The sequence below is a fragment of the Benincasa hispida genome, unplaced genomic scaffold (assembly GCF_027475165.1).
Source record: "Benincasa hispida cultivar pf3 unplaced genomic scaffold, pf3_genome.v1.1 HicScf538, whole genome shotgun sequence".
Lineage (NCBI taxonomy): Eukaryota > Viridiplantae > Streptophyta > Magnoliopsida > Cucurbitales > Cucurbitaceae > Benincasa > Benincasa hispida.
Genome location: NW_028326644.1, coordinates 6,886 through 33,000, shown reverse-complemented (window position 1 = coordinate 33,000; position 26,115 = coordinate 6,886). Strand labels below are relative to the sequence as shown.

Below are 26,115 nucleotides of genomic sequence, written 5' to 3'. Positions count from 1 at the left end.
TAAATCTATACAAATTATAGTCCAAAACATTTTAATTTTTTGATATAGCCTTTCCAATACTCTTATCTTATAAAATCTGACTGACTGACCATATTAAATGGTAAGATCTGAAGTTAATAATAAGATATTCTGTTCTTATTATTAAAGTTTATAGGTGCTCAGAAACAAGATTGCTTAAGAACTATTAGACGTTTAATACTTGATCCCATGATACATCCAAACAAAGATGCAGCCAAATCAAGACATGAAGAAAATATGACTAACGAATCATATCCGTAAATGATATTAAATTCAGATACCATCAGGAAACTGCTTTTACTGGAACAGTATGAACCACATTTTCTATAAAATATTATTCACATATTATATTTGTATTGTCAATATGACATCTGAACCGATCAGGAATATCTTTCTAAACTTGATCTTATTCAATACTACAAATAAAATTACTTGTGTTGACATGATCTACAGTGTTGAAAAATAAATAGCTTACTGTAACCCATGAGAAGATTCATTTACATTATGTTGCTACCAAGAAGTCCATGCCAGATTTGCTCTTTTGGGTTTTGGGTCTAATGTCTTTCCTGAGAGGAAAAGAAGAGAAAAATGAAACAAAGCAAAACCAAGTGCATACCATAAATGAGTGAGCCCATTGGAGGAAATGACACACCTAAAATGCAGTGGGAGGATTCAATACAAATTAATATGTTGCTTCTGTTGCAGGCTTACTGCAAAGGTCAAAGAAATCAAATCAATTTCGAAGATACCGATTTTATGGCATAAATAGGGCAATTAATTGCTCAACAACTTGGGCTGAAATCAGAAAATGGATGAATGAACAGTTCTTATGAGCTTAGACAAAATGGAAACAACTTCAAAGGGAAATCAGCAGTATGAGTTGTTCTAATGACAAGATTGAGAGCTAAAAACGGTAATTGCAAAGAGATAGGAAACACTTTGATAGGCTTGGTTGATTGTAGCTTAAAAGCCACAAAAGGACAACGACTTTATGGTAACTAAGTGACAATAATAAGGTGACGCAGAGCATCGTATATATAAGAAGCCTCACAGTTGAGAATTACATGATTGTAAATTTATACCTCGCCGTCGGTTCGTTTGTTCCATGTATCATTTTTAGATGGAAAGACAGGGTCCCCAATAACACATGTAGTTGGTGAATGAAGAGCATTCTTAAGAAGTGGAAGCCTCTCAGAAGCATACTCATCATCGCTGTCGTAATATCGACGCGATCCAATTGCTTTTAGTACCATTGCCAACAAGAGAGACAAACCCTGAGACAAGTCCATCAACGTGGCGAGTTTGTCAGAACGACTCCCTATCTCAAGACAGACCAACATGAGAAGAGAGAGAGAGAGAGAGAGAGAGAGAGACCTGAATAGACACCATTGAGATCCCTATCCATTTGCAGATATCGAAGTTCAATTTGATGAAATGTTTGAACTGATCAAAACTTCCACTTGGATCTTTTGGAAAATCCTGGCGTAAACTTAAAAGTTATCAGCTAGAATTATAAATATCTAGTAGCATCCAAGTTGGCATTTTGTGATGATCATTATTTTTAACTTTTAGATGATGCATAAGCCTTGAGTAAAATCTTCACCTCCTCCCAGTCACGATTCAGAAATACATCTGTTGTCACCCCAGCCTCCACCATGAGAACCATAAAGACAAGCACCATATACTACATTCATTTAAGGATAATCAGACTCTCATATGTCAAGTAATCTATTGAAGAAAAATAGGGTAGGAGAGACTCATAGCATAGAGACAATTAAGAATACAGTACCAGATGAAGGCAACAACCATTAGCAGTTTCAGCAGCAATATGACCCAAGCATGTGATCACACATAAAAGAATTCCTAGGCCAAAAAAACTGTACATGAACCTGAAATTTAAGCAAGACCAAAGATGTAAGCTACATCCCAGTCATGGTGGTATCCCATTGTCTTCCCATAAACCAACTAGGTCTGCCACAGAATCCAAATCTCAATCATATTAACTGCTATAATACTCCTTACAAGTTTGTTTAAATTCATAGACGCATCTTAATATATCTATGGGGGATTTGGAAGCTATTCTACAAAGAACCATAATTTGAAAAAGAGTAATGAATACGAAGATCATTCCTACACTTTGCCTGGTCAATAATGAACGCCATGAACACTCTTTAGATTTGTAGGTCATGTATTTTCTTCTTAGGAGGGAAAGATGGAATACAGAGGCATGTTCTACTTCATCACATTATTCGAGATTATTCTCCGTAAAGATATCAGCCACCATGAGATAAGGAATGTATTTTCTACACAGACACAGGCCCATTTAGAGAGAAATTACCAAGGACAAGCAGAATGCAGAAATAAGAGAAAGCAATTTCAGACTTTCGAATTTCCCCAAGAAACTTGAAGTCTCCTTCTCAAGTCCCTACCCCAAACTCTGATTGCATAATGCTCTTCCCAGCCTCATCCCTCCAAAATAATGTTAAGAAACAAAAAGATACAACCCAGAAAATGGTGCAAGAAAGCCAAAAAGCAATACCATGGAATTGGGTCACTGGGTCCATAGGGCAAATGGCCAAAATGCCTCTGCCAAGCCCTTATCAACCAAATTCCGTACAAAATCATGGCGATTCCAACCATCCCATTTCCAGAATTCACGAACTTCAACAAGGATTGCATGCAGATCCTCAACATTCTTACCATTTGTTGCCAATTACTCAATTGGCCAGACAAATACGCAAACAACTCAAGTTTGAAAATGAGAAAACAGATAGCCAAGAGAAGGCTAATGAACGTAATATTCAACCGCCAGAGATACCCGCTGCCCGCCAAGAATTTTGCGTCTTTTCGGGCTTCAAAGAACTCTGCATCATAGGATTTAGTAGATATTCTATTCTTCAAATGATTCAGAGAATTCTTTCCTATTTCCATGGAACAGTTTTCCCATTTTCATCCTCGTACCGTTAATTACACATGATTATGGCTTCTTCTTTTTCCTCATTAGATTTGATAACCGAAAATAAAGATTTTGTTTTTTTTTTTTTAACTGAGAAAAATCTTTTTACATATAAGAGAGGGAAACATTATTCTCAAACACCACATTATGGTACATGTAAGATGTTTAAATTAACTCAAGTTAATTGATGACTTGAGACGTCACAATATTCTTAATTCTAATAATTTAAAAGAGAATTAAGAAACGACTACCTGGCTAATCCATTAAGCTTTTAGTATTGTCTTCATTTGGTTCCTTCTTATTTTTCTTAATGTAATCAATTGTTCTGCCTGCATATGATCCATAAACTCAAGATCATCATCAATTACTAACCCAAATGCACAATAAAATTACAATAGAAGTGGTCATCACTTTTCTGATATAAATATAACATCAAGATATATAAAATTTAACTCAGAAAATGTCTAGTCTAGTTCCAAAGCTACGATGTGTCAAAATTCCAAGTACATTCTGTAGGCATCTCGATCGGCAGAGTAGTATCCTTCAATCAAGCTATCAACTTGGAACCCAAGTTTCTTGTAGAGATTCATAGCCGCCGTCCTCAAGGGATCAACATGAAGACCTATCCGCTGAATGTTTCTGGTTCTGCACTTCTCAATGGCTGCCTTCAGGAGTGCTTCTCCATGACCTTGTCTCCTACAGTTCTCCTTCACTGCACTTTGTTTACAACCCACATGCCAGGAAAGCACATAATTGGCTAGCGATTAGTAAAAAAAGGATACAGAATTTCGAAATTAACACACAATATACCATTCTTAAAACTTTCCTAGAAGCCCCAGATGGGAAAATGGGAATATTTTCTCTCAGCCCATTTATCAAACAGGTTATGTGCATAAACAAGTTGCATCGATTTGAGACTAATAGAGTAAGTTAGCCAGATGGCAAGGTTATAGTTATAGACCATCTAAACTAAACCAAATCATCAACAAGCTGAAGTGGAAGTACTGGATAATTCGAACATCGGCAGATTTCACATTCAACAAAAGATATACAATATCCGAAAAAAGTGTGTGTGAAGAGAATTTAGGGGAGAGGATGGAAGGGAACCTGCGAGTTTGGCGATGATAGCGTAGAGGGAAGAGGGCCAATAATACATGACATAAGCTACGACTTGTCCATGTAAGTCCAGGAAGAGCAATCCAGAATTCTGTTTTCTCAATTCTTCGTCGAAGAACCTGGCAAGAGACTCGTGTTTTGGGAATATCTTCTTCTCGAGCTTCACGATGTCTTCCACTACCTTAGCCCAGTTGGTGGAGTTTCTTCGCAATTCAACGATGTTTCCACTGTTCATTGGTGAGAACTATGCCGTTTCCTCCTCCTTCTTCAGGTGTCGAGGTTTGGCGTTTCAGAAGCTTTTCTTATTTCATTGATTTCAAGAAGCGTAACTGTATTTTTAAATTCAGTGGCCCATTTGGCCCATTAGCTAACCTTTTTGAAATTGCTACATGTTTAAACATTTTTAATTCTTACCCAATTTTCAAAACAATAACATAAATTAAAAATTATTTTTCTAGTGTTTGAAAATTTAGTTTCGTTTCTTAAAAGACTCATAATAACATAACATACAAACAAATAGAATTTTTAAAAACGATATATAGAAAATACGTCATCAACATTATATTGTTATGTACCTCTTCTGACGATGTTGAATAATACTATACTATTGTAGAACTATGTAGCAAGGCTTGTAATTTTATCCCTAACATGATTGTACTTTTTTGTTCCTACTTTAATTTTATCTTTATATATATTAATGTTTGGAAATTCCATATAATTTTTAGAAGTCCATATACTAGTGTAATACTCTAATTCACACATCAAGCACGATACATTATTATTATTATTCGTATTTTCTTCGTTTTGTACTGTAATTTTATCTTTATAATTATATTTTTTAAAAGTTGCTATTAAGGGTGATAGTCGGTTCAATTTCGTCGATTTTGGGGTCAACCAAGAACCAAACCAATTGGTTTTACAAAAAAATACATCTAATGTCCAACAAATAACATAACCAATGGATTGGATTTATTTGGATTAGTTTATTATTGGTTTGGTTCTCAGTTTTTTACATTTTATTTTTTTCTTCCAAATTTTTATTTTTATTTCTACTTTGTATTTGAATTGATGATCTTTTGCTAATTTAAATTAAAATTGGACTTATTTCTTTTTTACTAAATTGAAATTTGACATTTTTTCTTTGCACTTTTCTAAATAAAAAAGCATACACACCCCATAATAAATTGGTTTTTTTTTTTCTAGACAACAAATATATGTGCACCATAATAATTAAGATACTAAAAGATACCCGATGAAAAATATATATATATATACACACACCATTGGTTTGGTTCGCTTTTTATTGCTTTTTCTAATAAATAACTGATCTAAATCAATACTTTTTTTGTTTCCTTCAAATATAAATCAAGATGTCCAATTTTATATTAAAAAACCAAACCAAACCATCAGTTGATTTAGAATAATTTGGATATATTTTTCATTTTATTGTTGTTATGACAAACAACAATTATGACAAACAATTAAATATAAAAGAATATCCATATTTATGAAATACAAGGAATATGTATTCTCTACTCGAATTTTTGATAATTTAATAGAAAAAATTATAATTTCTCATACTACTTTCAGTAATTATTACAAATAATAATAACGTTCATGAATTACATGATCTACAAAATAATATATAATTTGATAACGAGTCAAATTATGAAGTACTTTGGAGTTTAGTAGTATTAAAAAAAAGTTCGTAGTTTCAACAATTATGAGAAGTACTCCTTATTACCTCAAATTGAAGAAAATTGACTCGGTATAAATTATATATTATTTCCAAATAAGCCACGTGGCGATAGATCCTTTAAGCAATCTGTCTCTTTAGCTTATCTCAATTCAGGAAGCAAACTATCATGTTTAGGCATCCCCATGTCCTCATATTCGAATCTACTTTCTCTTCCCTACACTCGCTTCTATCTTTATCTAATCAACCACCTAATCTACTGCCGTCCATCACCCATCAAAACAATAAACTTTCAATCCAACGGCTCATAACAGGCGACTTGCTATGTTCCGGTGCTCAATCACCCGATAGAAATAATAATTAATTATTAGCACATGTTTCTACATTGCTTGCCTTCTTCCTCTCGACTCTATTTTGCTTTTCGGACAAATCTTCGAAGAAATCGGTTCAGTTCTCAATTCTTCACCAGCTGAATTCTAGAATTTTGTAAGTTTTCCTTCATTTTCCCTCCATTTTCTTCAGAATCATTTCGATTTCGGTTTTCTTCTTCGTTTTCCCCTCCCTCTTTCGCCCTCCAATTTGTAACCAATGGAGATGGCTATGGAGTTGGAAGATTCGTTCTCGAACGTTTTGCTTTCCTTTGCCTGCGTCTTGCTCGCCGAAGATGGAAGGACTCCGCGGTTTTCGATCAATCCATTACGAAGCACGCTACGAATATGTATACCTTCGCCTTTTTAAGTTTTCTTTAGGGTTTCTTTAATTTCTTAGCTTTTGGATGTGCTCTGGTCTGCATCTTCGAGGATTCTCTTTCGATTCTGGGCATATTTGTTGATTTTCTTTCAATTTGAAGATTGATTGTTCTTGTTGGTTGACTCCTCGAAGTTTTCTTCGTCGGTGAGGTTTCTTCGTTCTTATTGCCAAACCTAACATAGGCTCCTGCTTTTGGTTCTTTTCGAATAGAAGATAAGCTGTTGTTTCTCTTCTCTCTTTCATTGAAGACTACTACGGAATTCTACCGTGAAACTCGGCCCTTTTTTAACGAATTTTTTAATTTGAAAATTTTAATTCAAGCTCTTCAGTGAGAGTTATTGAATGGCTCGAAGGATGGAGTTGGGGTTCCCGAAGTCTGCTTCATATAGTCTTCGAGAACAAGCTGCTAGAACGATTCTACGCAATGTAAGGTCACAAGGGCACACATACGTTGAGCTACGAGAAGATGGGAAAAGGTTTATTTTCTTCTGTACTTTGTGTCTTGCACCATGTTATAGTGATTCAGTGCTCTTTAACCACCTGAAGGGCACTCTTCACACTGAAAGATTATCGGCTGCTAAGCTGACTCTCTTAGGACCAAATCCGTGGCCTTTTGATGATGGTGTTCTTTTCTTCCATAAGCCAGTTGAAGGAGATAACCAGGTTGGGATGTCAAATGACAATCATGAAAGGTTGTTGGAGTATCACAACAATGATAACAATCTTGCGATTGTCAGGTATGTTGGAAATTCGAAAGGCAATGGCAATGGACATGATGAGTTTAATGGAAATGTAAGGAACATGGAAGATTGTTCCTTCGAGAATGTGAACGATGGTGGAGATGGGGGTCATTTGGTGATTCCTGGTGTACTGATTAAGGAAGAAATTTCTGATATAAAAGTGAGGGAGTTGGGTTATGGACAAATCGCTGCTAGGCTCACTGAAAAGAATGGGATCTTTTCTGGAGTTAGCAGAATATGGTGTGAATGGCTGGGTAAAGTAAATGTCGGGATTGACAATAAGGTCAAAGTTCCTGAACATAATTATGCTATTGTTACTTTCACTTATAATGTTGATTTAGGTAGAAAGGGCTTGCTTGATGATGTCAAATTATTGCTCTCATCAAGTCCTGGAGCTGAATCACAGAATAATGAGAACTGTCGAGTGAAAAGAAAGATATCTTTCTCTGATCCTGAGGATGCTAGTCAGTCTATAAGCCATCAATATGATTCGTCTGGTGAAGATTCCTCAGCTTCTAATAGTGTCACGTCATCGCTGTTGCTGGATACATATGATGATCAAATTTTGAGTAAAACAATAATGTTGAATAAAGCAGTAAGGCGTGAGCTGAGAAGGCAACAGCGTTTAGCTGCAGAGCGGATGTGTGATATCTGTCAACAGAAGATACTTACTCATAAAGATGTAGCAACACTTTTGAACATGAAAACTGGAAGACTTGCCTGCAGTAGTCGAAATGTTAATGGGGTAATGTCAGTTCTTTCTTTTTCAGGATTTGTGATGTGATTGTCAATTATGATGATATTGGTATGGGCTTAGGCGCTTATTTATTTACAACATTTGCTGATTTAGGTGTTTCATGTATTTCATACCTCTTGCCTTATACACTGGATACTTCTCTGTGAGTATGAGATTAGTGTGAAGGATCTAGGTGGTCCAAAAGTTAGACGAAGGTACAGGAGAAAGAAAAAGGCTAAGGGCAGCAAACACAGCAAGGACTGTGAAACGAGACAAATAAAAACCCAAATTGATTCTGTTTTCTGCCCTGCATGCCAGGGTACTGGTATAATTGTTGATGGGGATGACCTAGAGAAACCAACCATCCCTCTTTCTGAGGTACGTGCAACATGAAATAGGCTTTTGTTCAACTACATTGTTATTCCCGTTGGTTCTTATGTTCATGGGCATAATACTTTGGTTTAAAATGTTTAGGTTATTGTATGTAACCTCTTCATTGCTTGTTTTTTCAGTCACAACACCAAAATTTAATGAGCTTAGAGCACAGTACAAAACATTTGAAATCTTGAGGGGTTCTCAAAATAGAAAACGTGTGAAAGGTTCAATGATCTAAAGAAAATTTAAGCTTGAATAGACACTTCTTCCACTTCTAAATTTCTTAGTTATCTACTTTTTACCAATGTTTTCATAAGTCAAGCCAATTTTTGAGAACTAAAAGAAAAGGGTAGTTTTTAAGAACTTGTTTTTGAAATTTGGCTAAAAATTCAACTCTTCTACTTAAGAAAGATGCAAATCATGGGAAGAAATTGGGAAGAAGTTGACTTAATTTTCAAAAATAAAAAACAAAAACGAAATGGTTACCGAACGGGTTAACAAATCAATTTGATTTTTTAGTAAGATATATTATGCAAAGCTTATTCGATTCAACTAACTTAATAAGTGCTGGAATAATATATTATGTGACCAGGTTACTTTGTGATTACAAAGTAAATTGATAACTAGAGTAAGCAAAGATTCTTAATTAAGCTAGAAGAGTTGGCAAAGGTACTCAAAAACCTTATTCTTCGACCTTTTATATAGCGTATAGATATCATCCTAGGTAGCATTTTACCTTGCAAATCAGTGTCAATCGCATTCACGTATTTTATTATTATTTTTAAGTGAGTTTGATTGAAAGAATTGACCCTCATTTCTAAGCTTGTTCAAGGGAGGTTTAAGAGAATTTCATGGACTTATTTTTGATAAAATGAACTGAGCTGAAGATTTTGTTTTAGGAAGATACCTTCATTACCTACTGCATAACCATTAACAAGCATCTCTTTCCGTTCTGCTATAGATCTTTAAATACAAAATAAAGGTGAGTGATGCCCGAAGAGCGTGGATGAAAAGTCCCGAGGTTCTGCAGAATTGTTCGACAGGTTTCCATTTCCCTTATCAACCTGATGAAACCATACAGGTAGGAACCAAACCATTCTTTCCAGAAACTGCTCCCATTTCATGTATCTGAGTCCTGAATTTTATTAACTTAATTGCAGGAAAATGTGAAACATCTCAAGTTGCTGCATTTTTATGGAGCTTTTGTATAGAAAGTACCTTCAAATTCGTAGGTTGGAACAGTAGGCTTCAATCATGCGCTGAAGCGTACAGTAGGTAGGTCTTGCTTTCTTAATAGCTACTGGACAAACTTTTGAACATTCATGGTCATTGTAAATGAAATGTCCACAAGTCCCGTAAATATTATGAAGATTGAAGGGCGTGGGAGGAGTATCTTGATATATATATAATTGTCCTTAACTAGTTTTTTTTTTTTTTTTGGGTTGCATTTAAATCAAACTTTGAAACTTCCTTGTATGTCAATATTACTGGATCACATCTCACAATTGCAGTCTAACATCATCGCTTTTTCTTTCCTTTACATCCCTTTTTCGACTTTTCTAACACAGGTGCTGTGATGGAATCAGATATGCCATTTTAGACCTTGATTTGTCAAGAATTAATTGTTTATTGTCCATGATTTGATGGTAAATTAGAATAATACTTGCATATTTGTTAAAATTCTTCATACTACTGTAGTACTAGAAATGAAAAATTGTTTGCATTAATGTTTGTGTTTAACATTTGAGAGGTTTCGGAAGACTTGAAGTAACAATTTTGATCCCTTATCCAAACATCAAGGACCGAAAAAGTACTTTACCATTTTTCTTTATAACGAATAGTCGGTAAGTTTAAGAAGTGATCTGTGTGTTAAAGAGTTAAAGAAGTGAGTATTGTTTTAACAAGTTAAATGAGGAGTGAGGGGTTCGAATTTGACGATACATTTTATATCATTGTTTGTTGATATTATGGTCATCAAATATTTTGGTAGATGTGTGGTGTATAGTGGGAATTTGCGGGCTCCAGCTGGAATTTATGGTAGAGTTTGGGAGCTGTGCCCTTTTCTCATTTAACTTATCAATGTCGTCCTCCAAAATACTAATTAGGACTATGCCCTTCATTTTTTTTCCATTAAACTCATACTTTCATATCCCAAGAAAAATAAATTTCTGATGAAGAGAAGACAAAACTATCAGAATTAATATCCATCCCCTCTTTCACAACACCAACAAAAAATATGTATTAGTTTTTTTTAAAAAATGGTTGAAATAGTGTCAAACTCCACCTCCAAGTCAAACTGAGATATTTGAAAGGAGATATGCAGTTGGGTCATTTTTGTTCGATGCCCCTTCCCAAATTCCCAATATAAACGTGATTACTGCACTTTAATTTTATTCTGGAAATCATTTTTATAGGGGAAAAAAATGGGAAAGAGCAGCCAGATATAGGGTGCCTCGATATAATCCTTGGGAAAAATAATATTTTTTTGGTGTTTAGGTTTTGGATATAATATAGTTTCTATTTGGTTTTTAAGTGTTGTGTGTTGGATTTTAATTTAGTCCATTAATTTAAAATGGTGTATTTTACCCTTGAAATTGTTTCAATTTGGTTTTTAGATTTTAAGATTTACATTTTTTACTTTGATTTTTCATCAAATACTCACTTTTAGTCTTTAGTATTAATATTTATTATCTAATTTTAAACAATTAAAAGGATTATAATTAATTATTTTTTACTATTTTTCATCACAATTAAAATTAATTTTAAATTTTCATATTGTAATTATTATAAATTAATTAATAGACATTAACGTCAAGGACTAAAGTGAGTATTTATTAAAAAATTGAGGTTGAAGGTGTAAAAAATCTATTTTTTTCAATGGTAAAATTGTTAAATCAAACTCAATGTTTAAGAACTAAAAATATACCTTTTTCAAACTTATGAATACTATATCCAAAACTATTTTTTCTCAAAATTATTCTTGATGAATTATAGGCAATAAAGGTTGCAACTTTTTTTTTCGCTATTTAAAAAAAAAAATGTAATTAACCGATGTAAATATTTCGATTGAGAAAGAACAAAAAGGAGGGGAAAATCCTTAACGCTTGTCTTTCTCAAAAAATTGAAAACAAAAAACAAGAAAACCAGAAATAAAACTCTATCAAATCAAATGGACCCTACATCTCGTGGCTGAAATTGACTGCCTACTAAATTCTTTTCACACACAATAATGTGGGTGAGCATTTTGCAAAGTGTTCTTAAACTAGTAATTCCTTCAAGAAACTTAATTTTCCAATTTGGTGGTTGCCCTTGTGAAAAAATCTGAGAGTTTTCCAATACTAGCCACAAGCCACATCCATTGGACCACATGGCGGTGCTCGTAATTCCACATCGATTAGAAAGTCATGAAGATTTCAACAAATATTAATATCATATCATTGTAAAAATACGACGGTTAATCATCGACTTGGTTCGGCCAATTCGGGTACTAGTGGGAAGCTTATTGGTTGCTTAGAAAATATCCAAACAAATATAAAGCCGTGCCATTCACGGAAGAAATTTGTTCCTTTGGAGAAAGACTTGTTGGAAGCATGAAGATGCCCTTTTCTTTTCACTTAATTTTATATTGAAATGAATCAGGTTTGGATAACCACAGAATTGAGAGGTCCTGATTTGGATTTTTAGTTTTTTTTTTCCCTTTTAGTCAAGCAGATAAACAAAGAGAAGAAAAGATGAGCAAGCTTTATCTATCTTTATTCTTTTCATGGATTACTTATAGGAGATCCCTATGGTAATATAGTACACATCTAATTAACTTTTTGTGATAATGGGATTCCCACTTAAAGAGTCGATTGCCACATAAAATAATTTTCATTATAGCGAATCCACCAATCCCATGAAACAGATTGAAGGAAATCTGTACCCCTTTTTATACTAAGCTCATAATTACATGCTATATGTGTATCTACATCCAATGGCTAGAAATGATCTAAAGGGAGCTAATTAGAATAATAGAAGACATATAACTAAGCAACAAAACAAGAAGAAACAAATTCTGCTCAGCGACTCATCAGCCTGCATTATGTGCCTCCTCAGTCTTACACTACTGTTGCTCACATGACCATATGAATTTGGATAAGTGTATAGGTTTGGTGTTGTGTTTCTGAATGTTCTTGTGTAAATCGCATCACCGAACATTCCGATCACTGGATGGATGATGTTTGTTGTGATACTACTTGAGCTGAGCATCGACGAAGCGATGTAGTTGTTCTGTGTTCGTGAATAGTATGAGTTTGACTGAGGAGAATAGTTGCGGGGATGAAGTTGGGGACTTGGAGATGCTGGTGCCTCTGTCCCGCAGGCACGGCCAAGTGGCCTGCGTGGGATGGCTGGGCCAAGATTTGATGGTGCTTTAGCTTTGGAGGGATTTATAGTCTGAAATTTTCCGTAGATTGGGACGAGAGTCGTGTGGGAGACTTCAGCCTTGCAAACAGGACAACGGCATTCTGCTTGTTGGCATTGTTGCTGCGCAGATAAGTTCTTGTATTGAAGCCATTTATAAATGCAAGGCCAACAGAAGAGATGACCACAAAGTGTTACAACAGGATCTTGAACTGAGTCTAGGCATATGTTGCAGTCAAAGCCATGGGAAGCTCCATCATCAGCATCTGAAATACATGTTTGGTTGTCTAAACATAATTTGTTTCCTCGTAATGAATTGTTGTTTTGGATCAACGTCTCTTCAACGTACTGATGTTCCATGGCCAGGTTTATGCTTCAGCACAGTCTTCTTCTTCTAATGCCTCAAGCTGAGAAACATGTCCAAGAAACAAGGTCAGAACTCACAACATGAAACAACTAGATTTCAAGAGAAGATTAACGAGATCTTGCACAACTTGATAAGAAATTCACAGTTAAAGGCTGCTGTTCGTACGTACAAGGATGCAATAGAAGCAGACAAAAGAATCGGCAGTTCAGATAAGATGAAGGTATGAAGACACGTTTTACTAGGAATTCATCAATAAACCAAAAACATCCCATCCATTGCAGAGATAAGATAACTAATGAAACAGCCAAACAAATCATCCTAATCCATTGGTTCGAATATATTATTAATTGGGTCCCAGAACTGACAAGAACATGGGTAAGCTCATTAGATTATTGTATTCTGAATGGCCGCTTCTTGAAAATCCTTTCACGAAACCTCCAAGTGAAGAATGATGTGGATGATTTCTGAAGTTGCCATAAATATCAGAACATGTTCAACTTGACAGACCCAGATTCAATTTATTTAATCAATAAGAAATTCAAGTGATGGAAATTCATTAATAAATCTCTCAAAGACACAATCCACCCCATAACTTCCCTAGATTAATGTTATGTTAAAAAAATGGTTAGAAATTCCAATTTGCTACATAACATGGTGGAAGATGAAGATTCAGAATCTTCTGCATTCATAAGCTTTCTTTTGAAGCAGATGGACTCAGTGCAAGCAAACCACTTGAAAGTGAAAAGAACTATCAATCTTTCTTTAGGTACGCACATAAGTTCGGATCCGTTACTTGGAAAACAGATCCTAGAGCATAATCATGCATAGAAGAAACTAAAAACGGATATACGCATACCTAAGAATTTACCTAAAAGAAGATAAATCGCAATCCCAACAATTAATAACCGAAACCAATATGCAAGTGAATCCAAACCCAAGTTGCAATCGAAATCAGAACTCCATATAATATAACTAACTACTCTTTCCAGGGAAGTTGAAAAATCGTAATGAACTTTCTATGCAAAAGAGCATAAGAACACCTAGAAACAAGATTTTTCGTTATTCATCACTTGACAAAAGTTTTATTGCCATATTATCATTGGTATGAAACAAAACAATTGAATGAAGCCATCCCCACGGTCCACTACACAAAACATCTCTCAAAAACAGAGCAAAAACAGAGCACGAAAATTTTCCGCCTGCACAGAAAATATAACCGTTTCCAGAAAACAAAGAAAACCCAATAAAATTCATCCACGAGAAAAGGGCATAGAGTTCTCGAGGCGATGAGAAAACCCAGAAAACCCAAGAACAAAGAACCCCATCTCCATTAGAGGTGTGGTAAGAAAGAAATCTAAACCAAATAACTGAGAAACCCCCATCTCCATTGGCAAACAGATCTAAAAAGCTTATTCCACTGAGAAAAACATATCGCCACCAAGGAGTAATACACAAAGAGAAGCACAAAGTGGGACAAAACAGGAACGTACCGAAACTTAATGGGCGAATCAGTAAGAAGGTTAGTTGAGAGAGGAGGAAGAAGAAGAAGAGGTGTGGATTTGAATAGGGCGATGTTGAGGGTTTTATATAAAAAGCGTAAGAAGGGCAAAAGCGAAGGTATCTGCAAATTCTCTTGAAATAGAAATAAGAATGGAAATAGAAGATGATGGGACGATGACGATGCGGCTTCTCAGCTTAAAGCAAATATGTAAAGGACAAAAACATTGCTCTCTTTTCAAGCTCTGGTTTCTCTTCAATCAACTTTCCTTTTCCTCCTTTCCCTTTTTTTTTTTTTTTTTTTTTTTTTTTTATATATATATATATATATAAAAATAAAATAACTCTTTTCTTTTCTTTTTCTTTCTCTCTCTCTCTCTTTTTTTTTTCTTTAAAAAAAGGGAATAGAATAACTCCTTTTAATTTTAGGAGGAGCAATATTTTTTTTTTATAAATAGGAAGAGCATAAAAATAGTTAATTTTTTTTTAAAAAAAATTATCACATGATAAATTTTTATTAAACCGCTATTAGAACTGCACCAAAATGACGACATCTGATTTTCTTTTTCCCCTAAACTAAACACTGTGTAAATTTGGGTTTAAAGATGAGATATGTGAGTTGGCATTTCAAAATTTAAATAGATTTGTGGATGTAAAAAAATTAATGGTTTATAAAACATTTATATTTTTCAGTGGGTATTATTTGGGAAGATTTTGATTAAGATTTTTTTTAGAGCTTTAATGCATGGAATTTTTGGAGATATATGTTACTTTAATAGAATAAATGATGTGGTTATTAGGGATATAATTGAAAATTTAGAATTATCTAAAAGGGCAAATGGACATAAATGATTCCTCAGAATCCCAATTGTAATACAGTAAGATAAAGATAAAGATAAAATGATAATTAAATATTATTTTTCTATAATGGAAGAAATAAAATCTGATAATGATTATATTTATTTATTTTTCTTTTAAGAAATGTAATATTTCTTTTTTAAATATGTAAATTTTAGCTGTATAATTTCTATTTTTGATCTTTTAATAAATCTGATATTGGTTAAAATATAATATTTCTTTTTTAAAAAAATATTTAATATATAAATTTTAGCAGTAGAATTTCTATTTTTACAGTTTAATCTTATATATATACTAATGACAATACGGAGAGTGATGATCAAATCTTAGACCTCAAAACTGATAATACAAATCCTAAAATGTGGATATACATATCTTTGTAACAACGATGAAGGAATAAATTTGATAGTTCTATAATCTAAAATTGAGTGTGATTTAATCTATGTATCGGTGTAAGATATATCTCAATTATAATTATCAAAAATAAATTTTATTTAGAGTATAAAAATTTTAATATTTAAAGTTCAATGGTTATATATTCTTGGAGCTCATGATTAAAGTTTTGTTTAGGATTGCGTTGGGTAGAATTGGATTATTTCTTAATTTTTTTAAAAAATCACCTTTCTAATTATCCTTTCACTAAAAATCACCTATATACGAAAAATCTGTTATATTCTCTAACAAATTGTTATATATATATATATATATCCTTTTACATCTATTTTATCTCATATCAATAAATTTTTTACTAATATTTTTGTAACAATTGTTTTTCTTAAAATTGTATCACACAATTTTGATTAAATAAAATATCTTTCACTTTATATTATGTACTATTTAAAAAAAATGAACATATAATAAAGAAAAAAATTACCTTTTTAGTCTCCAAATTTTTTAAGTATATGTGCATTTGGTCCCTGAATTTTAAAAATATATATTTTTAATCCCAAGTTTATAAAAACATGTCTATTTGGTCATTAAGTTTTCAAAATGTACCTTTTTAGACCATGAATTTATAAAAATAGGTCTAAAAGGTCCTTGACGTTTTTTTTTTAATTTTTTTTAAAAATAATTATATGATATTTAAAATTTGAAAAAATAATTTTAGAGGGAATGTGATTTTAAAAATTATTTTTCTAATTTAAAATGTAATATAACTCTTCAAAATAATAGCGCAAAGTTATTTGAGGGACTTTATAAACCTATTTTTAAAAATTTAGGGTATAAAAAGATATATTTTTAAAATACAGGGACCAAACTCACATATTCTTCAAAACTTGAGGACCAAGAGGGTAATTTTTCCTATAATAAAATACTTAAATTGGCTCTTTCAAAAAAAAAAAAAAAAAAAAAAACACTTTAAGCCGAATAATACTTATACATTTCAATTTTATATAACAATAATTCTTTTTCTATCCATTTATCATATAATTTAAAGAAATAAAAATTTTAATTTGTAATTTAAACTATAAAAAGGATTGTTTTAAAATATAGAGAAATGAGCCCACTTACTTACAAATATACCAAAATGTTTGTAACAGTCCGGCTACATAGGACTTATATTAGGCTATTATTATATGCATGCATAAATCTAAAAACGACTCTCTCACAATTTTAACTAAATCAAACAAATTTTATTAAATAAATAACTTTGGTAAAATCTAAATAAGTAAAAATCTTTGATTGTGGTCTATAAGTTCAAAATAAATTTCATGAAATTTTACAAATAAAATATCGAACAATGGGACTATAAGTTCAAACATCAAGACTAGAATGTAAAACACTAAAACGTGAAAACATGAGTAGAAGCATCTCTCTGGTCCCAATGGCACGGTCACGGATTCCTTCTGTCATTTGGCGTTACGTCCTTGCACTTATTTGAAAAACATAACATAAGAAATGATGAGTATAAAATACTCAGTAAATAACCCCACTATTGGGGTTACTAGTCGATAACCGCCCTATCATAGGTGAGATGTACCCACAAACCTTTAGTGAAATGTACCCACAAACCTCTGGTGAAATCCCTAAGGAGATCATTAACTTCTGGTGAGTCTCGAAGGAAACACAAACCTCGGTGTGAAATCTCGAAGGAGATCACCACCTCTGGTGAATCCCGAAGGAAACACAAACCTCTTGTGGTATCTAACTACGTGTATGAGGTAATTATCACTATCATAAATAACATGTATCATAAAATAAAGTCCCACAACCATGTAAATACATATCATCATGCTCATTATTCTTCTAGCAAAGCATATAAAAAATTTAATCCATGCTTGCACTCCTAACATGTTCAGAATTAAGATAAGCTTATTTTTCCTCATGCATCTTGATGCAAATAGTCTTTGAATCCTCAAAATTATTCTTAAATTTATCTCCTAACACAAATGCGGTTTCAACAGTAAGATTAATTACCTTGAACTGAAATTCCAAAATTAATCTAAAAAATCAACCTCCAACGAAAACTTGAATTAATGTCTCAAACGCTTTGTTTACTCCAAATTTATTCCAAACTTCACTCAAAGATTCAAATCTATACCTAAACCATAATTTAGGATTTAAAATCCAATTTCCAACATTTATTACTAATCCAAAAAGTTCTATAGTCTTAATACTCACCAATTATGCCCTCCAAAGCTCTGGAACTTGTTGAATAGTACACTAACGACTTTCAAAAACTTGAATCGATGCTCCAAATCTTATAAGTAAATCAAGTTGCCCTAAAATTCAGTGTGTACTAAAGAACCAATCAAGAAATCCAAAAAAAAAAAATCATCAACAACTCACCAAATAAAAATCTGGCAAGCGACAGTGACCGGTGGATGCACAATGGGGAACGGTTAAAAAAAATATGAAAGTAACATGATTTTAAATACTCCTAATCTTAAATTATTTGAGATTTCATAACTTGAAGTAATAGATAAATTTGATTTCCTTTTTGAATAAGACATTTTCTCTAATTAGGAAATCCATATTTTAATTAATTAGAAAATTCATCATCTAATTAATTTAAATGAAATCCAAATTTCTTTTATCAACTCAATTTAAATTAATTATCTTCTCTAATTTAGACTCAAACTCCAAAATTAAGAAGGATAAAATTTAGAACCATAATTTCCTATTTCCTTCTTAAATTTCAAATTCACTTTAGTTTCCAAAATCCTATTTTTTTTTTCATTTTCTTCATTTTCAAATATTTATCCAAACTAATCCAAAAATTCTAAATCTCTTATCAAATTAATCTCAACCCAATTAACTTTCTCCACTTAACTTAATTTTGACTCTAAACTAAATTTAGAGGAATATACAATCCAATAGTTGAGATAAATTACATCCTTCCAAATATTTAATCAATTAAAAAACACACTTTCTCCAAAATAAAATTAATCCAATTTTTCCTTAAGTTGAATTAAAATTCCAATTCTTTACAAATATCTTTTAGATTAATTATCTTGTCTCCCGAATTAAATTTTTAGCCCAAATTTAGCAAAATAATGCTAAAATATTTTAAGAAAATTTAATACAAATTACATGAAAAAAATCGAGACGTTACATTAAAAAATCGGAATGTTACAATGTTACACTGCTAGATATCAGTATCTATCACTAATAAACAGTAACATTTGCAATATTTAGAGCAGTTTTGCTCTTTAAAACAATTATCCGTATAAAAAGTTATAAATAGTTAACTCATAAAATCCATACATAAACAAACGTATAAATAATTAGAATAATATTTTGGTCATTAAAGCTAAGTCACAATAAATTTAGTTTACACTTACCAAACTTTTTTACCATTTTTTTTTTCATTTTAAATTTACAAAAACATTAATCTGCTTCATTTTGATACCACAATTATTTTAAAAACTATAACTAATCCAAATGGAGCCCAAATTGCTTAAAACATAAATATATTGACAAAAAAATTAGGAAAAATTACTTTTTTAGTCCATAACATTTGAAGAATATGTGATTGGTCCTTGAATTTTCAAAATGTAATTTTTTAGTTCTCGAGCTTTTATTGACAAGTTTAAAAGGTCCATAACGTAAGGTTATATATATGTGTGTGTGTATTTTTTTATATTTTTTCTACCACATGTCGGATGAGAATTGGGAAGATCAAACCTCTGTTATTTAAGAAAAAAAAATGATTGAACCTCTAGACTCAAGGTTGATATAGTACAAATTTATGATAGTTGAATTATGCTTGGTTATTATTTTAATTAATCATATGATATTTTAAATTAGAAAAAAATATATTTTTAGAAAAATGTTATATTCTATCTACAATTATTTTTTTCTAATTTAAAATAATAAAAAAAATACTTCAAAATCTTTTAAATCTGTTCTTATAGACTCTAAGACATAAACAGTACATTTTCAAAATTTAGGAAACGAACAAACACATTCTTAAAAACTCGAGGATAAAAAATATATTATATTTTGAAAACTTAGGAATCAAACGCACATATTCTTCCAACTTGAGAACTAAAAGGAATATAATTTAGGGACATTTTTAAATATAAAAATATTTAAAAATATTTATACTTTATAGTAAAAAATTTAAAAAATAAGTTCAATTTTTTGCTATAAAGTGTAAATATTTTTTAGATTTTTTTATTTATAAGATTTTCTCTATAATTTAAGTACATGGTTAGAAAAGTAGTTTTTTCTTTCTTTCTTTCTTTTTTTTTTTTTTTTTTTTTTTTTAAGTTCAACAATATATGTAGAAATAAACTATTCCAATCTTTAATCTTTTAAGTCAATATAATTTAAAATATGTTGGAAAAAAAACTAATTTTACTCCTACATTGGGAATTTTTTTTAGAAATAAGACCTTTAAAGTTTCACATTACAAAACTAGCACATTTTTTATAATTCAAGTTCGAGATTTAGTTAAAATAATTAGTTTTTTTTTTAAATTTATAAATTGTTTTGGCCCTTTTGGGCTAGAGATTACACTGAGACTCTAGTAATTTTTTCAAAATATTATGTGATCTTCTCTAGCCAAATTTTTAATTTTCAAATCAATTTACCAATTATTCAAATGATTTTTTTAGATGAATGATTATTTATTTTTATTTTTAAATTTTAGGAAAGATTAAAATTAAAAAAAAAAAAAGGTAAAATGTGGAAAGTATATAAAATCTTGCATGAATCTTGGGTAGATTAACACTGAGATCGGTGAATTCTCAAGCAGATTAATATTGGAATTTTATATATTTTCCATATATTACTTATTTTTTCTTTTTGTAAAATTTAGTTTTTCTCAAAATTTAAAAATCAAAATGCAACCATCCATATCTGACTTTATTTTGAATTGAAATTTAAAATGCAATATTTCTTTTATCACACATTTTCAAAACTTGTCCAAAAGTTGTATCAACTCTTGTACAACTATTAAAATTATCTTTGGGTTATTTTTATAAACTAAATTTATTTAGAAACATAAATTTTAAATGAATAAAAAAGATAAACATGTTATATAAATTCAAATTACAGTAAGTTAATGTGTAAATTATATGAACTTGTAAGGGCATTCATAAAATACATGTAAATTTAAGACAATTTCAATTATGAATCTGACTAAACAACAAAATTATCCAAATATTTTTAAATATTCATACAAAATAAATATGATTAGTTACAGGTATCAATCATCTATAATTTCAAACATCCGTAGATTTGAGTTATCTAAATTTTAGAATAAAAAAAAAAACAAAAACAAATGTCCATGAGAGATGTGTTTCCATTAGAATCTTTGAAAGTCACCATATGTAAGGGAGGTGGTTGTAGTTGCTTTGGCGAGGGAGCGTAGGTGAGGGAAAGTATAACTTTTTAATTTAAAATAACACATTAGCTTTTAAAATAATAATAATCAAAATAATTTTAAATGACTTAAAAGGATCTTTTAAAGAAAAATTATTTCGAATGGTAAAACCGTTAAAAATATTTACAAGATATAGTAAAATTTTAAAACTATCAATAATATACGTTGATAGATACTGATAGACTTCTGTCGGTGTCTATCAACATCAATCATTGATAGTTCTAAAATTTTGCTATATTTTGTAAATATTGGTTCATTTTTCTATATTTAAAAACAACCATATTTTAAATCTATTAAAAAAAAATAGAGACTAATAAAAGGAACCAAACACTTCTATTGCTAAAAACTCAAGGACTAAAAATGTAATTTTTCCTATATAACATGTTTATTAGTTTATCGGACCTTTAATATTAATATTGTTGTTTTCAAAACTTATTAGAGAAATATTGTTGTTTTGAAACCTATTAGAGAAGTGTTGTTGTTTTGGGAGTTCGAGGCTAGAGGTCGAATGTTGAGAACTCGACTAATGTGGAGGTCGAACGTTGAGAACTCGACGAACAAAGAAAAACTTGGAAACAATACATAGACCGAAACTTCAACCCTTGACAAGGGAAATCTCGCTTAGATTGTCGAAGGTTGAAGTTTCGACACACATCCACCCTCGAGATTGTAGGTTTATTACTTTTCTTTTTCCCTCATAGAGGAAATAAAGTAATGAGATGGTATACTATATGTATCTGTGTACTCGAGCTGCTTCTAACAACCTATGCATTTTTTATCATTTCGAATTAGACGAGCTGCTTCTAACAACCTATGCATTTTTTATCATTTCGAATTAGACGGAGGCTCGTGAGGGGGTGGGGATGGCTATATTTCTAGGAGCGAACTCCAGGCGAATATGAAGCACATGGATACAAGTTATGCCTTGAAATGAAAGACAATTCCGAATTAGCTTTGTCTACGAACAAAATTTTGTATATTAGGTTGTCGAAGGTTACACACATGTCAAAACTTCAAAGCGGTTAAAGAGATAAATGGGCTAAAGCAGATTAAGGAGAGAGCGAGATTCAAAGCGAGATAGTAGGAGAGAGCGAGATGTTGAATGAGATTTTAAGAGAGAGCGAGATTCGAAGCGAGATTTTAGGAGAGAGCGAGATTCAAAGTGAGAATGTTGGAGAGAGCGAGATTTAGTTTATATTGACTAATCTGACTGACATTGAACTTGATAGAATGAAATGGTTGAATAATTGAAAAATGAGATTATTCAGGAATATACATTGAATGCTAAGATTACGCATTGAGTTTCTGGTAGTAGATCCATAATAAAAAAAGTGTTTGTGATTGTTCCAGAAGAAATGAAAGCTAGTAATCATTAATGGAAAAATAACAACAATAATAGAAAGAGCGAGATATTGTGAGAGAGCGATACTGAAAGATCGAGATCTTAGGAGGGAGCGAGAGTGAGAGAGCAAGATCTTAGAAGAGAGCGAGATTGAGAGAGCGAGATCTTAAGAGAGAGCGAGATCTTAGGAGAGAGCGAGAGTCTTCACTTTATTTGAACTTTCCATAGAAATATATATATAAAAAAAGAGCTAATAATCATACTATAATTGAATAATCATTAGACTATAATTGAATATATTAGATTATTATACTATAATTGAATAATCATTAGACAATAAATTGAATAAATTGAATATATTAGATTATTATACTATAAATTGAATATATTAGATTATTATAATGTAAACTTTGTTGGTTACAAAAAAAAAAAAATTTTGAATCTACAGTAGATTATTATAAAAAAAATTGAATATACAATAAATTATAATAAAAAATTGAATATAAAATAAAATGAACATATGATAAAAAAAAATTATTTATTATTCAATCCCTAACTATCTGAAGCCCGTCTTAGTAACAAAGGACACTTCCTTCGATTATGTCCTAACTGGTTACAAAATCCACATCGTTGTCGAATGGCTGGTTCTGTCCAATCCATCTCGTTGTGATAACGTGAACTTTTCGGTCTACCAGGTCTTCTCAACAACGATGGATCAGGATGTAAGACGGGCATATTAGGGTGCGTGATCCAGTAATCTTCATGCGGTACAGGTTGAAATTGAGGAGAGTAACATTCAGCATACGTTGGCAATTTGTAGTAGTCCTCAATGAAATTTTCGTAGTTCATGTTAAAATGTGAGCAAACGGCCATAAAATGTGAGCATGGAATGCCGAATGCTTGCCACTTGTTACATGAACAGTACAGCTCGGTATGATGGCTTGTTCGAGATCACTAAGTATGAAACACTTGAGAGAAATTGTAATGCACGAAGAGGTGTGTTTAATTTCAGATCGACATGCTAGTATAATTGCAGCAGTGAACAACCCAGCAAATGGTTGGACGGGACCGAAATGTCACCATCGTTTCTTCTTACGACATATCGTCAGCAACTTCAATAAAAAGTATAAATTTAATTCATTGAAAAATTATGTTTATCGTGCCGGGTGTCAGTTTCAAATTCAAAAGTTCAACAAAGCAATTGAAGATATCAAAGGAATAAATCGGAGCTGTCTAAATTTTTTTGACAACATTAATTTAGAGCAATGGATTCAAGTACATGATGGAGGATTCAGATATGGGTGGATGACAACAAATCTATCAGAGTGCATAAATGGAGTCCTCAAAGAAGCTCGAATGTTGCCTATAAATGCTCTTGCTCAAATAACATTCTTTAAATGCGTGAATTATTTCGAGAAAAGAAGAGTAGAAATAAGGGATGCATTGGAGCGTTAAGATAAATACACCTGGTAAATATTTTTTTTTATATAATTTATTAATAGTTTATTTCAAATTATAATACTAAGTGGAGTAAAAATCCAGGTACGCACACGACAAAATAAATAAATAGGTTGCACGATCTAGTAAACATGAAGTACAATCATACGATTGGTATGAAGGTGTGTTTCATGTGAAGATCGACCGTCATAGTCTCAATGCCAAAGGAGAAAACGTTCAAATATTGAGGTTAAACAGGTCCGAGTGGTATTGTTCATGTAACAAGTGGCAAGCATTCGACATTCCATGCTTGCATTTTATGGCCGTTTGCTCACATTTTAACATGAACTACGAAGATTTTATTGAGGACTACTACAAATTGTCAACGTATGCTGAATGTTACTCTCCTCAATTTCAACCTGTACCGCATGAAGATTACTGGATCACACACCCTAATATGTTCGTTTTACATCTTGATCCATCGTTGTTGAGAAGACTTGGTAGACCGAAAAGTTCACGTTATCACAACGAGATGGATTGGACAGAACTAGCCACTCGACAACGATGTGGATTTTGTAACCAGTTAGGACATAATCGAAGGAAGTGTCCTTCGTTACTAAGACGGGCTCCAGATAGTTAAGGATTAAATAATAAATAATTTTTTTTTATTATACATTCATTTTATTTTATATTCATTTTTTATTATAATTTATTGTATATTCAATTTTTTTTTATAATAATCTATTGTATATTCATTTATTTTTTTTTGTAATCAATAAAGTTTTACATTATTCTTTACCTTCACACTTTTCTCTACTATTCAATTATAGTCAATTTTAATATATATTTTTTTTAGATCATGGCTTTAAACCCATGACCTGTTGATCTCGATGTTTTGTACGACAAGTTCATTCATCGATCATATATTGTGTGACGAGATCGTACTACTGGAGAAATATCTTGCTTCAACCTGAACAGGTACATTACACTAAACCTAATTGATTATTTTATTCACATTTTTATTGTATTTGTCTTTAATATTCTCTAATATAATATTTTGTGTTTCAGGTTATTTGGAAGCCGTACAAAATTATTGTGCATACTTTGCCTAATTTTTGTACGAATGGTCAAAACATATGGCGGACGATGAGTCCTCTCATATGTTTTCACATTGGTGAGTGGCATCTTCCTTACAGGGTGATGAGACAATTCGATTTTCAGCAGGATGTCCCATCGCCTTGTAATACTGAACCCGTATTGCATGATATTGACTTAAGGACTGTAGATTGGTCCGAAAAAGTTGCACATTTGGTAGTGCGATGGCACTATCGTGCAAGGTTTATTGCAGTGAGGGTTTCTCTTGAACAGTTTGACACAGATGTCACTCCAGAATATATTCATTGGTATAATAATACCACAAGGCACTATGTCACTCATCCGGGAGTAGCTGTGGGTCATCTGGTAAATGAATGAATATTATCTAATTTTTTTAATTTAAATTTATTTTAAATATTGTCTAATTATTTTATAATTCACAGAGATCGAACAACAGTAGACTCCGTGAGGTTGCGAATGATCCGAACCAGGTTCTTGCTATATGTAGTGACAACCAAAGCTATATACAGAAAATTCATTATATGTACGATATACCTATTGTTCCTCCACCAGCTCCTAGACGTAGAGGACCTGTTTGGGAAGAGGATGAGTTTGATGAGGTTGCACATAATGTGGAAGAGTTACCCCTATGATGCAGACACAAAGTTAAACTGATTATGTTAGTCCGATGTTGATGCCAGCATTTGGTTCAGGACATTATGACTTAGAGGTTGGTCCTTCGTCTTCATACGTGCATGGACATAGTCGGGGTCGTGGAGAGCATAATGAATATTTTTATTATGAAGCGCCTGCAGAGGTACTAGAGCAACATCAAGAAGAACCCGAACAACCTCAAGTTCGAAGTCGACAACGACAACCAGCTCGAAATCGATAACGT

General features: G+C 31.9%; 4 protein-coding genes across 5 annotated transcripts; 1 reads left to right on the top strand and 3 right to left on the bottom strand.

Moving 5' to 3' along the window:
- Positions 1 to 313: 313 nt before the first annotated feature.
- LOC120089474 (tetraspanin-19) lies at positions 314 to 3,085 on the bottom strand. The gene is made up of 7 exons (XM_039046956.2): positions 2,558 to 3,085; positions 1,808 to 1,907; positions 1,622 to 1,702; positions 1,393 to 1,497; positions 1,101 to 1,292; positions 671 to 728; positions 314 to 584 (listed from the first exon to the last, which is right to left on the bottom strand). The coding sequence occupies exons 1-6, from the start codon at positions 2,947 to 2,949 to the stop codon at positions 726 to 728; spliced, it is 873 nt and encodes a 290-aa protein (XP_038902884.2). The 5' UTR covers positions 2,950 to 3,085; the 3' UTR covers positions 314 to 584; positions 671 to 725.
- A 145-nt stretch (positions 3,086 to 3,230) lies between these two features.
- On the bottom strand, positions 3,231 to 4,438 carry LOC120089475 (uncharacterized). 2 transcript variants are annotated; one of them, XM_090310033.1, is made up of 3 exons: positions 4,082 to 4,412; positions 3,482 to 3,686; positions 3,231 to 3,303 (listed from the first exon to the last, which is right to left on the bottom strand). In XM_090310033.1, the coding sequence occupies exons 1-3, from the start codon at positions 4,323 to 4,325 to the stop codon at positions 3,291 to 3,293; spliced, it is 462 nt and encodes a 153-aa protein (XP_090166159.1). In that variant the 5' UTR covers positions 4,326 to 4,412; the 3' UTR covers positions 3,231 to 3,290. The 2 variants fall into 2 exon arrangements, with proteins under 2 accessions (XP_090166159.1, XP_038902888.1); XM_039046960.2 differs by lacking the exon at positions 3,231 to 3,303 and having other exon boundaries at positions 3,311 to 3,686; positions 4,082 to 4,438.
- Positions 4,439 to 6,011: 1,573 nt separating this feature from the next.
- On the top strand, positions 6,012 to 9,903 carry LOC120088321 (uncharacterized). Its single transcript, XM_039045538.2, has 4 exons — positions 6,012 to 8,021; positions 8,127 to 8,390; positions 9,349 to 9,468; positions 9,548 to 9,903. The coding sequence occupies exons 1-4, from the start codon at positions 6,879 to 6,881 to the stop codon at positions 9,596 to 9,598; spliced, it is 1,578 nt and encodes a 525-aa protein (XP_038901466.1). The 5' UTR covers positions 6,012 to 6,878; the 3' UTR covers positions 9,599 to 9,903.
- A 2,335-nt stretch (positions 9,904 to 12,238) lies between these two features.
- On the bottom strand, positions 12,239 to 15,018 carry LOC150030132 (E3 ubiquitin-protein ligase RMA1H1-like). Its single transcript, XM_090310034.1, has 2 exons — positions 14,646 to 15,018; positions 12,239 to 13,195 (listed from the first exon to the last, which is right to left on the bottom strand). Exon 2 carries the CDS (start codon positions 13,146 to 13,148, stop codon positions 12,390 to 12,392), a length of 759 nt encoding a protein of 252 aa, XP_090166160.1. The 5' UTR covers positions 13,149 to 13,195; positions 14,646 to 15,018; the 3' UTR covers positions 12,239 to 12,389.
- Between the last annotated feature and the right edge of the window lie 11,097 nt (positions 15,019 to 26,115).

Excerpts from the sequence above, each read along its gene's own strand:
- LOC120089474 (XM_039046956.2), bottom strand. The coding sequence starts at position 2,949 with ATGGAAATAGGAAAGAATTCTCTGAATCATTTGAAGAATAGAATATCT. Across the intron at positions 1,703-1,807 it reads ATGGTTGTTGCCTTCATCTG|TATATGGTGCTTGTCTTTAT; the intron begins GTACTGTATTCT and ends AAATGAATGTAG. Across the intron at positions 1,293-1,392 it reads TCTCAATGGTGTCTATTCAG|GGTTTGTCTCTCTTGTTGGC; the intron begins GTCTCTCTCTCT and ends GACTTGTCTCAG.
- LOC120089475 (XM_039046960.2), bottom strand. The coding sequence starts at position 4,325 with ATGAACAGTGGAAACATCGTTGAATTGCGAAGAAACTCCACCAACTGG. Across the intron at positions 3,687-4,081 it reads TATCATCGCCAAACTCGCAG|TGAAGGAGAACTGTAGGAGA; the intron begins GTTCCCTTCCAT and ends AACAAAGTGCAG.
- LOC120088321 (XM_039045538.2), top strand. The coding sequence starts at position 6,879 with ATGGCTCGAAGGATGGAGTTGGGGTTCCCGAAGTCTGCTTCATATAGT. Across the intron at positions 8,391-9,348 it reads CAACCATCCCTCTTTCTGAG|ATCTTTAAATACAAAATAAA; the intron begins GTACGTGCAACA and ends GTTCTGCTATAG. Across the intron at positions 9,469-9,547 it reads AACCTGATGAAACCATACAG|GAAAATGTGAAACATCTCAA; the intron begins GTAGGAACCAAA and ends ACTTAATTGCAG.
- LOC150030132 (XM_090310034.1), bottom strand. The coding sequence starts at position 13,148 with ATGGAACATCAGTACGTTGAAGAGACGTTGATCCAAAACAACAATTCA.